Source organism: Macaca thibetana, chromosome 13 (assembly GCF_024542745.1).
Source record: "Macaca thibetana thibetana isolate TM-01 chromosome 13, ASM2454274v1, whole genome shotgun sequence".
Classification (NCBI taxonomy): Eukaryota; Metazoa; Chordata; class Mammalia; order Primates; family Cercopithecidae; genus Macaca; species Macaca thibetana.
In genome coordinates, this window is record NC_065590.1 from 63,200,321 (window position 1) to 63,213,119 (window position 12,799).

Sequence of the window (12,799 nt, forward strand, 5' to 3'; positions counted from 1 at the left end):
ACTTCTCTGTCTGTAATATTTATTTCTAGTTACATGTACTTCCCAGTTATTTTATGTGTCATTGAAAAAAATCTTTTTATTGCAGTGGGGTATTGGAAAGGAGCAAATTTAGATGGAAATTGTTTAGTCTCGCATCCACAGCTTACTCAGAAAACGCCTGCATAAGTTTTAAAACTACTTTGCTCCTCAGTTTCTTCATCTTTATAATGGTTCTGATAATTGCGCTTAAAGTGAAGATGTTATGACCATTAAATAAGTCAAAGTGCTTAGAAAACTGTTTAATGCATTTGTGAGTGCCCAGAAAATATTAGTTCTTATTAGTGTGTGCCAAGGGCTACGAATGCTACATAATGGACCGTTCAAATATGAATGGGAAACTTCCTACCCCAGCGTTGTTCACAGTATGAAAATAAGAAAGCAACTGTAAACTAGTCTTCATAACTGTGAATGTTTATAGAAGGTACTCTGTCTTCTGCCAGGGTTGGGGAAGGGATGAATCAGGGCAGGAGCTGGAGAGAAATTGCTAAGATGCATGTTGAATTTATAGAGGGGAAGGGAAGGGTTTTTCAGGCAGAGACATTGAGGCTGAAAGAGCAGTGGTTCTGGGGAAGTGTAAGTAGATTGGTAGTAGCTTAAGAAACTATGAAATAATTAGAAGAAATAAAGCCAAAATGGTAGCCCAGGGGTCTTTGTGAGTAGTCTCATTCTAAATTAGGATATTTGGACCTTGAGTCATATGGCTTCGAGCCATTGAAAGGTTTACATGATGAAGTTAAGATTGACATATATTCAAAGGGGATAATACAGGTAAAGCTGTATAGGGAGACAGGAAACATTAGGAGATCATTCACACTTTCTGGGATCCTTTGAGGGAACTGTGGAATTTCCAGTTGAAGGTATTTTACATCGCCTTACCAAATTTGTTTCCTCTTCTGGGAAACAAAGAACTTAAATACCTATATGCAGGATTGTCTTTAAGATAAAAAATATAATGCACTTAGGACCTAGTACAAAGTCTGGGTCACTTGTAAGGGGCACGTAGGGAAGGACAGTTCCTGAAAGAGATTGAGTAGCATCTAGCAGATAATGGCTAACAACACCACAAATTCCAAAACTTAGTCAAAGAGGACCAAAAAGATGTTAGTTGAATTTTGAATTAAAATCATTGGTAATTTTAGCATGAGTAGTTTCAGTGGAATTTGGGGCCAGAAGTCAGATTGCATTGGATTGGTAACTGGTAACTAGTAACTATTCCTTACAATAACCTAGTTTTGAAGGATTCTGTATATTTTTGTTTTGGTTTCAAACCTGTGCCATTCACCATGAAGCTTCACATTCAAGGCAGTACTTTTAGACATTTTCATTTGTTGTAGGTATATGTGAAATTTTGAAAGTTTATCTCCATGCATTCCTTAGATACTTCATGCCAAGTTTGAGGGAACTTAATATTCTAACTATTTTTTTTTTTTGAGATGGAGTTTCGCTCTTGTTGCCCAGGCTGGAGTGCAATGGCGCGATCTCGGCTCACAGCAATTTCCGCCTCCCGGGTTCAAGCAATTCTCCTGCCTCAGCCTCCTGAGTAGCTGGGATTACTGGCATGCACCACCACGCCTGGTTAATTTTGTATTTTTAGTAGAGATGGGGTTTCTCCATGTTGGTCAGGCTGGTCTTGAACTCTCGACCTCAGGTGATCCACCCGCCTCAGCCTCCCAAAGTGCTGGGATTACAGGTGTGAGTCACCACACCCAGCCTTAACTATTTTTTATTTGACAGTAAGTTGATACTTTGATAAAAATATATGGTTAAAGTAACTAAAAAAAAAAGAGGAAGCCCAGCTTATTATGCTGAGAGTTAAAATAGAAGTACAAAATTTAGACTGGACATGATATGTGTTTATTTTTTTAAAGTACAGCTCCCATGTACCCATCCCCCAGCTTTAACAGCCAAGATTTTGGCAGTCCTGTTTTACCATTCCCCTTCTCTCTCTTTCTTTCCTGGACTATTAAAACTAACTATGGATCTTTGTCATCTACCCATAAATACTTTAGTATATATCTCAGAACTTATTTTAAATAGAACAATATAACCACCATAATATACCTGACAAAATTAATCCTAGTTGAGAAGCAGAATTCATCAAATGCCCAGATGGGTCCAGGATACAGCAAAGGAACCATTCCAAGTTTTACCACTTTATATTATGCACTTTGGCATATTAGCCTCACTTTCTTGCAAACTCTGATTTTTCCCTACTTTCCTTGTCCTGTTTTTCAAATGTGGTAGGCTACTGGCAGGTTAAAATTCCTTGGAATTAAAGCTCTTTGTAGCCTAACCGAAAAAGATAGCTAATTTTTATCTTATTTTACTGTATTTTATTCCTTATAGCTTCAAGTTATCCCCTGCTGGAAGACCACATGAGTGTTACTCTGTCTTCTCACGGAATTATATTTAAAGGCACATTAGTTTTGACCACCCGGTCCAGGTGTTGGGATTTCTCCATTATGTAGTTACTATTTTTTTCATTACAAGTAACAAGCAATCTGTGGGCAGTCACTTTGAGACTTACTCTGTCGCCCAGGCTGGAATGCAGTGGCGGGATCTCGGCTCACTGCAACCTCCGCCTCCCAGGTTCAGGCATTTCTCCTGCCTCAGCCTCCCGAGTAGCCTAGATTACAGGCATCCACCAACACGCCCGGCTAATTATTGTATTTTTAGTAGAGACAGGGTTTCACCATGTTGGCCAGGCTGGTCTCAAACTCCTGACCTCAGATGATCTGCCTGCCTTGGCCTCCCAAAGTGCTGGGATTGCAGGTCTGAGCCACCAGGCCTGGCCTATTTTGAATATTTGAAATGGGTGAGTGTCAGTCTTTCTATATTACCTTATCCTGAAAATTCATCCTGATACAGCAAACATTTATTTACTTATTAATTTTAATACTTTGATCTGTACATATTACAAGTATGCATTTTAACTTAATGTTTTTTAAACCTGGGCTTATTTTCAATCCTTTGCTGCCCTCTGCAGGTCTATGAATATAAATCTTTGGAGCAAGGTAAGTCCCCCTCATATTGAAATCATAAGGTGTTTTTAACGTTACAAGCCAATACCATAGGTTATGTAATAATTTTTATCATGAAACCTATATTTGGTTTTCTTTTAAAATTTTGCTGACAGAGTTAATGTTGAAAAATAATTGTTATATGTGTCTTTTAGTGTTTGTGAATTCAACTGATAAGAATCCAATGGGAGGAGGGAGAGGATCAGGAAGAACAGCTAATGAATGCTGGGCATAATACCTGGGTGATGGGATGATCTGTGCAGCAAACCACCATGGCACACATTTACCTATGTAACAAACCTGCACATCCTGCACATGTACCCCTGAACTTAACATAAAAGTTGGAAATTAAAAAAAAAAAGAATCCATGAGAATAGACACTTTAATCTTTAGACCCCTTTTGTTTTAGTCTCATTAAGAGGAATGGAAATTGTTATTAAATATCTAAAAAATGTAAGTCATTTAGCAGTTCAGGATATTTTGCTTTGTATTTCAGTAAAACGTAATACAAAATGAGGAAACCAGTGCAGTGTCAATAAGACCAAAAACAATATGATGAGGAATAATATTGGTCAATAATTCCTATAAGCTCTTTTCTGTTTATAACAATTCATGCAAAGTGATGTTTACATATCAATTTATAAATCAGTTTAGAGTCTTTCTTTGTGGCATTTCACAAAACATTGCAGTTTTCCTTCAACATGGATTTGTTTTTGTTTTTAAAAGACAAACCTATTATTTAAAACAAAACAATCTCCTTGGCGGGTGGGGGTGGTTTTGAATTACTATGATATAGAATAATACCTTACTGGGGAGAGGTTTTATTATTTCAAGAATTCAATTTCAGATTATATTTGTTTTTGTTTGCTTCTCTTGCTGCAATGCACGATTTTTCTGTCTTACCAGATAACAGAATTGTTGTACAAGGATGGACGTTATTGCCAGGAGCCTCCAGGACCAACGGGTAGCGTTTCAATTTCGATGATTGTAACTTATCCACAAATCCATTCTTCTGTGTAATGATGGGTTAGGAGGATTACAGCAGTAAACACTTTATTTTTAAAAGTGAAATTTGAAAACATTTGGTTATAAGTCTTTATATTGATTACAACATTTTAAGATCTGAAGTGTTTGGTTTTGTTACAATTATTTTTTCTAAAGATAGAGTTGGGAGGCTTTTTCTTTTCAGATATTGGGGAAATGTTTCTTCTAACACCTATGGAAATAGGCTTAAAAATCAGTGATTCTTAGCATTTATGTGCTTTTAATATTTTGCAGGTGTAGTTAATTTTAAACATAAAATGTAGGGAAGGTTCTTGTGGATTTCCACGTAAATACAATTTATTGTCCCAAATACATTGTTTTGACATTTAATGATTTTCATTTTTCACATAATGAAGTTTAGAATATATAGTTTTCTGTAAGATGGTACCCTTCTTGAAAGTTTACATTTCTATCCTAGGTATTATTATAACATGGCCCTATACATTTTATGCTTGAATGCAAAGGAAAATTACTGTTGTTACAAAACATCTTTGTTAATCTTGGTTTTTCATTGGCTAATAGGCGGCTCTCCACAGGATTACTGTATCTGCTTGTTAAAATTCTTTAACTTTCTATACTCAACATTTAATAATCCTTTCTAATTTTATGTGCTTCCCTAAATATTGTCCACAAACAAAATAGTATAGAAATGTGTACAAGACATTTATTTATTCTTATTACTTGTGATTTGGACAGGAAAGGGGTAAGGCCTTGGGCAGAACCACTTCTGTCACAGAGTGGTGGAAAAAAAATAGATTGAAGTAAGATTCAGTACTGAAAAGCTGTCACTCGGTTTGAAAATAATTAATATTCCTTTCACTCACCAGTTAGATATGTGCTCCCAAACCACATAATCTCTATGCCTCAGTGATCATTGTTGCCATTTCAGAGCCTCTCATCAGGGTGACATCTCACACCAAAATGATTTCTTATAAATTAATCTTGATAACATGACAGTCTCGGTAATTTTAGTGGAATGCTTTCTCTTGTTTTTTTTCCACAGAAGCTGTTGGCTATTTTCTTTATAACTTGATTGACAGCATGAGTGACTCAGAGGTACAGGCCAAGGAGGAGCGTTTGAGACAATACTTCCATCAGCTGAAGGAGATGGTACCATTTCATTTTTTGCTATATAATGCCTGTCCTGCCTGACATGTATCTATTAGATTTGAAATTGCTGCTTTTAAGTACAACCAGACCACTTCTCAATGACATGCAAGAGTTGGAGACTTAAATTATGTCTGAGATAATTTCTGTTAGACAAATTTCAGTTTAGTTGTCTAAAACTCAGGTTTTTTCCCCCCCTCCCTTCCCTTCTCACAGAATGTAAAAATTCCTGAAAATATCTGCAGAGGCATTCGTAATCTACTGGATAGCTACCATGTTCCTGAATTGATTAAGGTGTGTGAAATAGCAATCAACTGGATAAAATGCTTAATTTATATATAACAGCATGTTAAAATTTTATTTAAATATGATGCTTTTGGCCAGAAAAAAAATTTATTTCAATGACAGCCATTAAAACAAAGCTTTTCATTGATTGTTCATAAATACTATTTATATATTCATAAATATATTTAAAACATTAATTACATTAATAAAGTATGAGAAGAATGTCTAAAATTTTGGAAAGATGAAAAATAGTAATATGAGGTAAGACTTACAAAATTTAGTTTTGATGTTTGCTGATGTGTTTTTACGTGTGTTTTCTAATTCTGTGCTAATTTGAATTTCAATTTTAGGATGCTTATATGTTGGTTGACAGTGAGAATTTAGACTCTCAAAAAGTAAGTAGGATTTTGACTAGGTACTACATGCTATAGTAACCATATTTAATGAGTATTCCGGATTGTGTACTTTTAAAACCAGTGATTGCTAACATTTTTATCATCTTGTATACCTCTGAGAAGTTGGTAAAACCTGTTTCCCATCTCAGAAAAATCAACATATTTAAGAAATTTGCATATAATCTCAGGAGATTTGTAAACCTCTGGAGTCCATCCATGGATTCCCAGTTCATATCCCTGATAGCATTTATGACATTTAGGAAAGTAGAAAGGAAAGTCAGTTTAAAGGGAAGAGTGACAAAAGGGATAGATTTCCTTTTTCAGGAAATTTTTCTTTTCTTTTTTCTTTTCTGTAGACCATGAAACTTAGGTCATCTGAATTGGAGTCTAGACTTGAAACATTAAAAGCTGAAGATAAACCTATAAGAGATGTCCTAAAGCACCTCATATTAATGCTTTGTTCCCAAGAGGTAACATTTGTTTTAATACTTAAATGTTGTTAAGGCAAAAAATTATTGATAGATAACAATAAGAAAAACCAAATATAATATTTATGATTTTTACGATTGATCATTATATGTCAGGCTTGTAAAGAATGCAATTAAATGAAAGGTTAACTAATTTCAGCTACACCTTGAATGGCATGTTTTCGGTTGCTGTAGTTTGTTTACGATAATCTGCAAAGTGAGTGATAGTAACAGCCGTGATAGGTTTATCATACATGCCAAATGTCCTTTCAAGCCATGGCTCCGGTCTCTTATATCTAGATTGTCAAGCAACTGATACACGCAGTAGTCATTTGCAAGTCAAATATTACTAGGTTGTTAATGCAGGGATTGAAATTCCATTTTCCTGCTGGAAAAAAGCTCTTTCTGAGATAAAGGGTCCCTTGCCTTTTTTCAGCGGGTGTCCAGCTGTACTTGGTGTTCATTTTAGTGTATGTCTGCAATTTGTGGGATATCACTAGACTGTTTGTCAGTTTCTAGTTCAATATAATTGAGCCATAAGCTTGTAGTTTTAGGAAAAAATATCATGGCTAACTTTATGATTATAACCTGCTACTGTTAAATTGTAAAATATTTCTTCACATTACTTGGATACTAAACTAAACTGAGAAACTTCTCAATGATACATAATTCTGCATCCTGAAATTAGACTGCGATTAGGGTTTGATTTAGGAATTACTTAATCTGGAAGTCTTTTAAAAATAATACCATACACAAAGCCTAAAACATCACATTTGGCATAAACAGTGGCCATTTTATATTACAGATAACACATCTTTTAACCCTTACATGTATAAGACTTGCCCACTTTTTAGAGGTGAATAAAAATACCAAGGGGCAGAGTCAGGTTGTTAACATGAAACCATTTATTTTTAAAGTACTATTAACTTTTTCTAAACTCTGAACATTAAAGCTAAAAATGTGACATTTTTACCTTCACACTGATTTCTTCTTTTTCACTTCTATGCTGTATTTTAGAATATGCAAAAAGCCCTTGAATTGAAAGCAAAATATGAATCAGACATGGTTATCAGTGGTTATGCAGCTTTAATAAATTTATGCTGTCGACATGATAATGCAGAAGATGCCTTGAACTTGAAAGAAGAATTGTGAGTATCCTGGCACCAAAACAAGTTGTCAACATTTATTCTGCTCTACAGACCTTGATAGATTATCTAGATGGAATATTACTCTATTATATACTGTCATTTTTAAAAATTCTTTTGTCGTCAGTGTTTTTGAAATTTCATATTATAAGGCTCTTTAATTAATTGTAGCTTATGTTCCGCAAGGTGTCTTTGTTTAAGTATGATAAGACATTCTAGTCCTTAGAACCAACGGTTTTTTTCCATTGATTATATATCTCCATATCACAACAGTGGTGATGGTGACTGTTTTATGAGGCTTGATAACACTTCCCTTTCTATATTGTAGTGTAAATAAAATTCTCTCCATTTCTCAGGTATCTTCGGTTTCCAATCCTGTTAGATTTTTCAAGTAAAAATGTCTTTTTGGGTATTTCAGTATTCGTGATGAAGGTTAGAATCACTTAAAGCATAAGCATCCTTTGCAGATGGAGTGATGCAATATATATATAGTGTTGGACTTTTACTTCACTAGTCACTTTGAATATAATTTCGTGTGAACTTGTATATGACTTCAAAAAGAAATCCTAACTGAAGCGTAGAGGCTGACATTAGTTCAGGTCTTCTGATGCGCTTTTGTAAAGTGATTAAATGGATGTTGCTGTTCTTTTAGCAGTTAGTTGACTTTTAAAATAACATAAATGTGGCTTTAATTTTTAGCGACCGCTTAGATTCATCTGCTGTCCTTGACACCAGCAAGTATGTAGGCCTTGTAAGAGTATTGGCAAAGCATGGCAGGCTCCAAGGTAAGCCTCAGCACATAAAGGAAATATGTGATGCGAGTATCTTGCCACTGGAATAACACGTGAATTGATATTAATGGATATCATGTCCTGCAAAGTGCTTGAACACTTTGCATACAAATTTGCATGTGAATCCAACCAGAGCTGCATGGACAGTGTAGGCCATTAGTTTTAATGGATTGGCAAGCTTGTCATTTACATTTGCACAGCTCAGTGCTTTTTGCATTTCTGCAGCTAGTTTTTATTAGCATTGCTGTTTGGATTGAGTTTGAAGATCATGACTTATGGCACAATTTGCTTATATGCCTGCACTAATGGCTTTGTTTTTGCTTAAGAAGGTCTGAAGTCTGAACATAAAACCTATAAATGTAACCTAATATATGCTTCTGAATTTTGCAGTAGCCTTTGCCTTACTTTTTAATAACATTAACAAAATATATACTTTAAAGTTTTTATTTTAATTAAGGTTTTTTTATTAATGGTTCATGGAAAAAGCTTAGCTGATCACACAGCTGATTTGCATACTCAGATTTTCTCATTGTTGAGATAATGTTAAGCCTAATAAAATTAATTACACTTGATAATACATTCATACTGTTTGCTTGTTTCTTCACTTTCTGATTTGACTTTATTTTGAAACTTCCTTTTTAGCCTTCCTCTTTTCTTTAGATTTTCAGAAAAGGTTGTTTTAATTTTATTATAGGGAAAAATGTATGGAGAAAATCGTTTATTAGAACATTGAATTTTTTCCTAGGACACCTTTCTAACTCTATAAGGATTAGCCTATTTTTTTTTTAATCACTTTTTGTAAAGTGGTCAAAACATTTTGTCTGTGTAATAATTAAGAACAACATTATAAAAATGCACTTATTCCATATCCTAAAATGTTTGTTTCTGCCTTCCTAATGAAGCTTAATGAATCTAATGTATTAACATGCAGTCTTTTGGAAAGCTTTCATTGGCTCTGCTTGGCTAATTAGTATCGACATAGCAAACAGGCCCTATCGGTATCAGACCATTAGTCTGGCTGTATATACAGTGTAAACACATCTTTATTATCTGGCCTCCTGACAAGCCATCTGCTGAAGAAACAATGGTGTGATTTAGCAGATGTTAGCTCTGAACGATAAAAGCATCCATTTAGGAGGATCTTACAGCTATAGGGCAGACCGTACAGGGTTATGTGGTACAGAGTGGGGACACAGTCCCTATCTATAATTTGTAGTCAAAGTTGCAGGGAAATGATAAAACCATGCTATTGTGGATTTATAATTGTAGTCTCGTTTAGAAATGCAAGTAGTAATTAACTTGAAATCGGCATTATACACTAGAATTTACATTCCTGCTGGGCTTGAAATGCTGTTTTAATAGCAGTTTGTTTTCCCTACATGAAATTACCTAAGGGTCTTTTGTGTTACTTCATTGTAGATGCTATTAACATTCTGAAGGAGATGAAAAAGAAGGATGTTCCTATCAAAGATTCAACAGTCTTGTCCTTTTTCCACATCCTAAATGGCGCAGCTTTAAGAGGTGAAATTGAAACAGTAAAACAGTTGCATGAAGCCATCGTGACTCTAGGGTTAGCAAAACCATCCACCAACATAAGTTTCCCATTGATCACTGTATACCTGGAAAAGTAAGTTAATTTAATTTTGAATTTTAAATGTTGGCATTAAAAGAATGAGTCTAATAATTTTCGGATTATACTTTGTAAATACTCTCATGATGGGGATTCCTTGGAGGTCATTTGCCACAGAGTAAGAGGACTAATATGAACTCGGTGACATTTAAAATCACTGTGGTCCTGTGGCTTTATGTATCAATGGGATGGTCCCTGGTGCTTTTTTGTAGGAGCATATGATTACTTGAAATTGAATCTAGTTTTTCCCAGTTTTCAGCCTGATAAGTGTTATTAATAAATATAAGAAAAAAGGATCTTCTGAGGCTTTTGAGTATGTGTCTTGACTGTTAGTTATTCAGGTAATAAGTGTAGAAGCATCTTCAGTGCTCCTTTTCTTCACAGGGTATTTTAAATACATATACCATTGCAGTTATTTCTGGCTTTGATAAATGTTGTAGGAGATGAATTTTGCTGATAGGGCAAGGTTTACCGAGTTTGGTAATTTTTCCATTTGAAATGCTCTTGTTGGTGCTCAATTTAAGGCATTATTTGCAATGTAAATCATACAATCAGTCTATTTTGTAATGAATAAAACATTTTAATAAGATGACTAAGCATAACTTACCTTTTTCTTTTGTATTTGTTTTTGTTTTCTGTTTTGCTTTTTTAAATTTCCTAGATCATCTTTGTCAGCTTTTTCATAGCTTAATATAGTTTGTAATCTGCATTACATGGAGACTGCACTGGCAAAGTAGTATTAGAAAACCCTAGGCAAACAAAAATAGAAGATAATAATTAAAATAAAATAGAAGATATATGTATCTGAAAGTAGTAAAACTCCGAAAATGAAAATATACTAATTTAGATTTCTTGAGTTCAGTTAACAGGGGAGAGCCAAATTTGACTGAAACACAGAAATATTTCACTGTCGACGTAGTGTGGACGTTGTCCTGTCGATGCCAGGAGAAAAATCAAATATGTATTTTAACAGTTCTCATGTTTTCCCCAAATTTCTGGTAGTTTTTCTTTCTTTATTAGAGTATAATTAATTGAATATAATAAATGATTTAGTGTTGAATTTTAAATGTATAATAAAAACCATCTCCTTTAACTAAGTTTCTGTTAAGAAATGTGTGTATACATGCATGCACACATGAAATCATTCCTTTGCCATCCAATCAAAAACAATTATCATGTTAGATGATTGGCCAAATCTTAACCTCCACAGTCTCAGCATTACATCCTGTTAAAGAAATAGTGATTCAAATAATGACTGTGTTACTGAGTTATCATATTCACAGCCAACTTTATATAGAAATCCTATAATTAATATGCTTCCTATTAGAATTTTTTTTCGATTGCTTAAAAGACCCATTTCTGCAAATTGCATGTGCAACTCTACAGAAGGATTTGAAAGAAATGGGCCCAGTGCCCAGAAGAATTAGACCCTCCTACACTACCGGGCAAAAATAAAATAATTAACAATGAAAATGAGGCCATCGTAGAAAAGTATCTTACAAATAAAAATACTTTGAAGACAGAGGAGACGTGAAAGCTTTCCAAAAGAGGTCTGCAGATGGGGCTCATGAACCAAGGAGAGCTTACCATGGGAAAATGGAAACGGTGTGGAATTCAGATGTTAACCTAGAGCATCCTCTGTGCTTCTGATTATATCCTGAAGTCAGATATTTCTGTGTCTCAGTCAAATTTGGCTCTCCCTGCTAATTGAGCTAAAGAAATCTAAATTAGTGTCTTTCCGTTTTTGGTGTTTTACTACTTTCAGATACGTATATCTTCTATTTTTGTTTTATTTTAATTATTCTATTTTTATTCGCCTAGTTTTTTTTTTTTTAAACTACTTTGCCATTGCAGTCTCCATGATGAGGTCTTTCAGTTTCATCTATCTTAATAAAAAGGGCTATTGACTCTTTCAGAGTCAGGACAATAATAAAAAAAGATAAAGGAAATTTTATATTTATAAAATTGCAGAAAACAGCAGAAACATTCATAGTCAGGGGAAATGCTAGAGTAAAACCCTGACTTTGAAACTTTTTCTCAATTGTGTTTTCTCCAACTGATGGAAGATAGCTAATTAATTCAGAATCATGACAAGTGCTAGGATTAACCACACTAGCCTGCTAAAAAGTCCACGTGTATTTGATTTGATTAAATGTGCATAATCAGGCCAGCGCGGTGGCTCACGCCTGTAATCCCAGCACTTTGGGAGGCCGGGGCGGGCAGATCACAAGGTCAGGAGATCAAGACCACGGTGAAACCCCGTCTCTACTAAAAATACAAAAAATTAGCCGGGCGCCGTGGCAGGCGCCTGTAGTCCCAGCTACTTGGGAGGCTGAGGCAGGAGAATGGCAGGAACCCGGGAGGCGGAGCTTGCAGTGAGCCGAGATTGAGCCACTGCACTCCAGCCAGGGGGACAGAGCGAGACTCCGTCTCAAAAAAAAAAAAAAAAATGTGCATAATCTTCACTAATATCATGTAATTGACCTCAGCAGATATGAGCTCATCTGGCAAATGAGCTTTTTTTTTCAAACTTGTGATAAAATTATAAAAAACATTTTTAAACATCATCATAAATCTTCACCCTTTCATTCAAAGGCAAGCATCTTTTTGGCGTGTCACTGCAAAAGACTCTAAAGAGAATATTACTTTCGTGTTGTAATTCTGGAGCAAATCCATGAGACTGAGTTCCTTAGAAAGATAATCTCTTTAAGATTCAGTGGATCTTAATTCTGAACTGACTTTTCCAGCATTGGACAATACACAGGAGAAATTAATACTGTGTTTGTGTTACTTAGACAATCTAAAAATGCTTTATGGGTATGGAAAAAATACATTTTGTTTTTATTCATTTGCCAAGGGAATTCCAAAACAATAAC

General features: G+C 34.8%; 1 protein-coding gene across 1 annotated transcript in view; it reads left to right on the top strand.

Moving 5' to 3' along the window:
* The window catches only part of LRPPRC (leucine rich pentatricopeptide repeat containing), a 118,085-nt gene that overhangs the window by 51,522 nt on the left and 53,764 nt on the right, over positions 1 to 12,799 (top strand). The window contains exons 15-23 of the mRNA XM_050754602.1: positions 3,026 to 3,053; positions 3,966 to 4,023; positions 5,107 to 5,213; positions 5,427 to 5,504; positions 5,846 to 5,890; positions 6,247 to 6,360; positions 7,375 to 7,505; positions 8,202 to 8,287; positions 9,713 to 9,920. Coding sequence (XP_050610559.1) covers positions 3,026 to 3,053; positions 3,966 to 4,023; positions 5,107 to 5,213; positions 5,427 to 5,504; positions 5,846 to 5,890; positions 6,247 to 6,360; positions 7,375 to 7,505; positions 8,202 to 8,287; positions 9,713 to 9,920 — 855 coding nt within the window. The remainder of the gene's footprint in view (positions 1 to 3,025; positions 3,054 to 3,965; positions 4,024 to 5,106; positions 5,214 to 5,426; positions 5,505 to 5,845; positions 5,891 to 6,246; positions 6,361 to 7,374; positions 7,506 to 8,201; positions 8,288 to 9,712; positions 9,921 to 12,799) is intronic.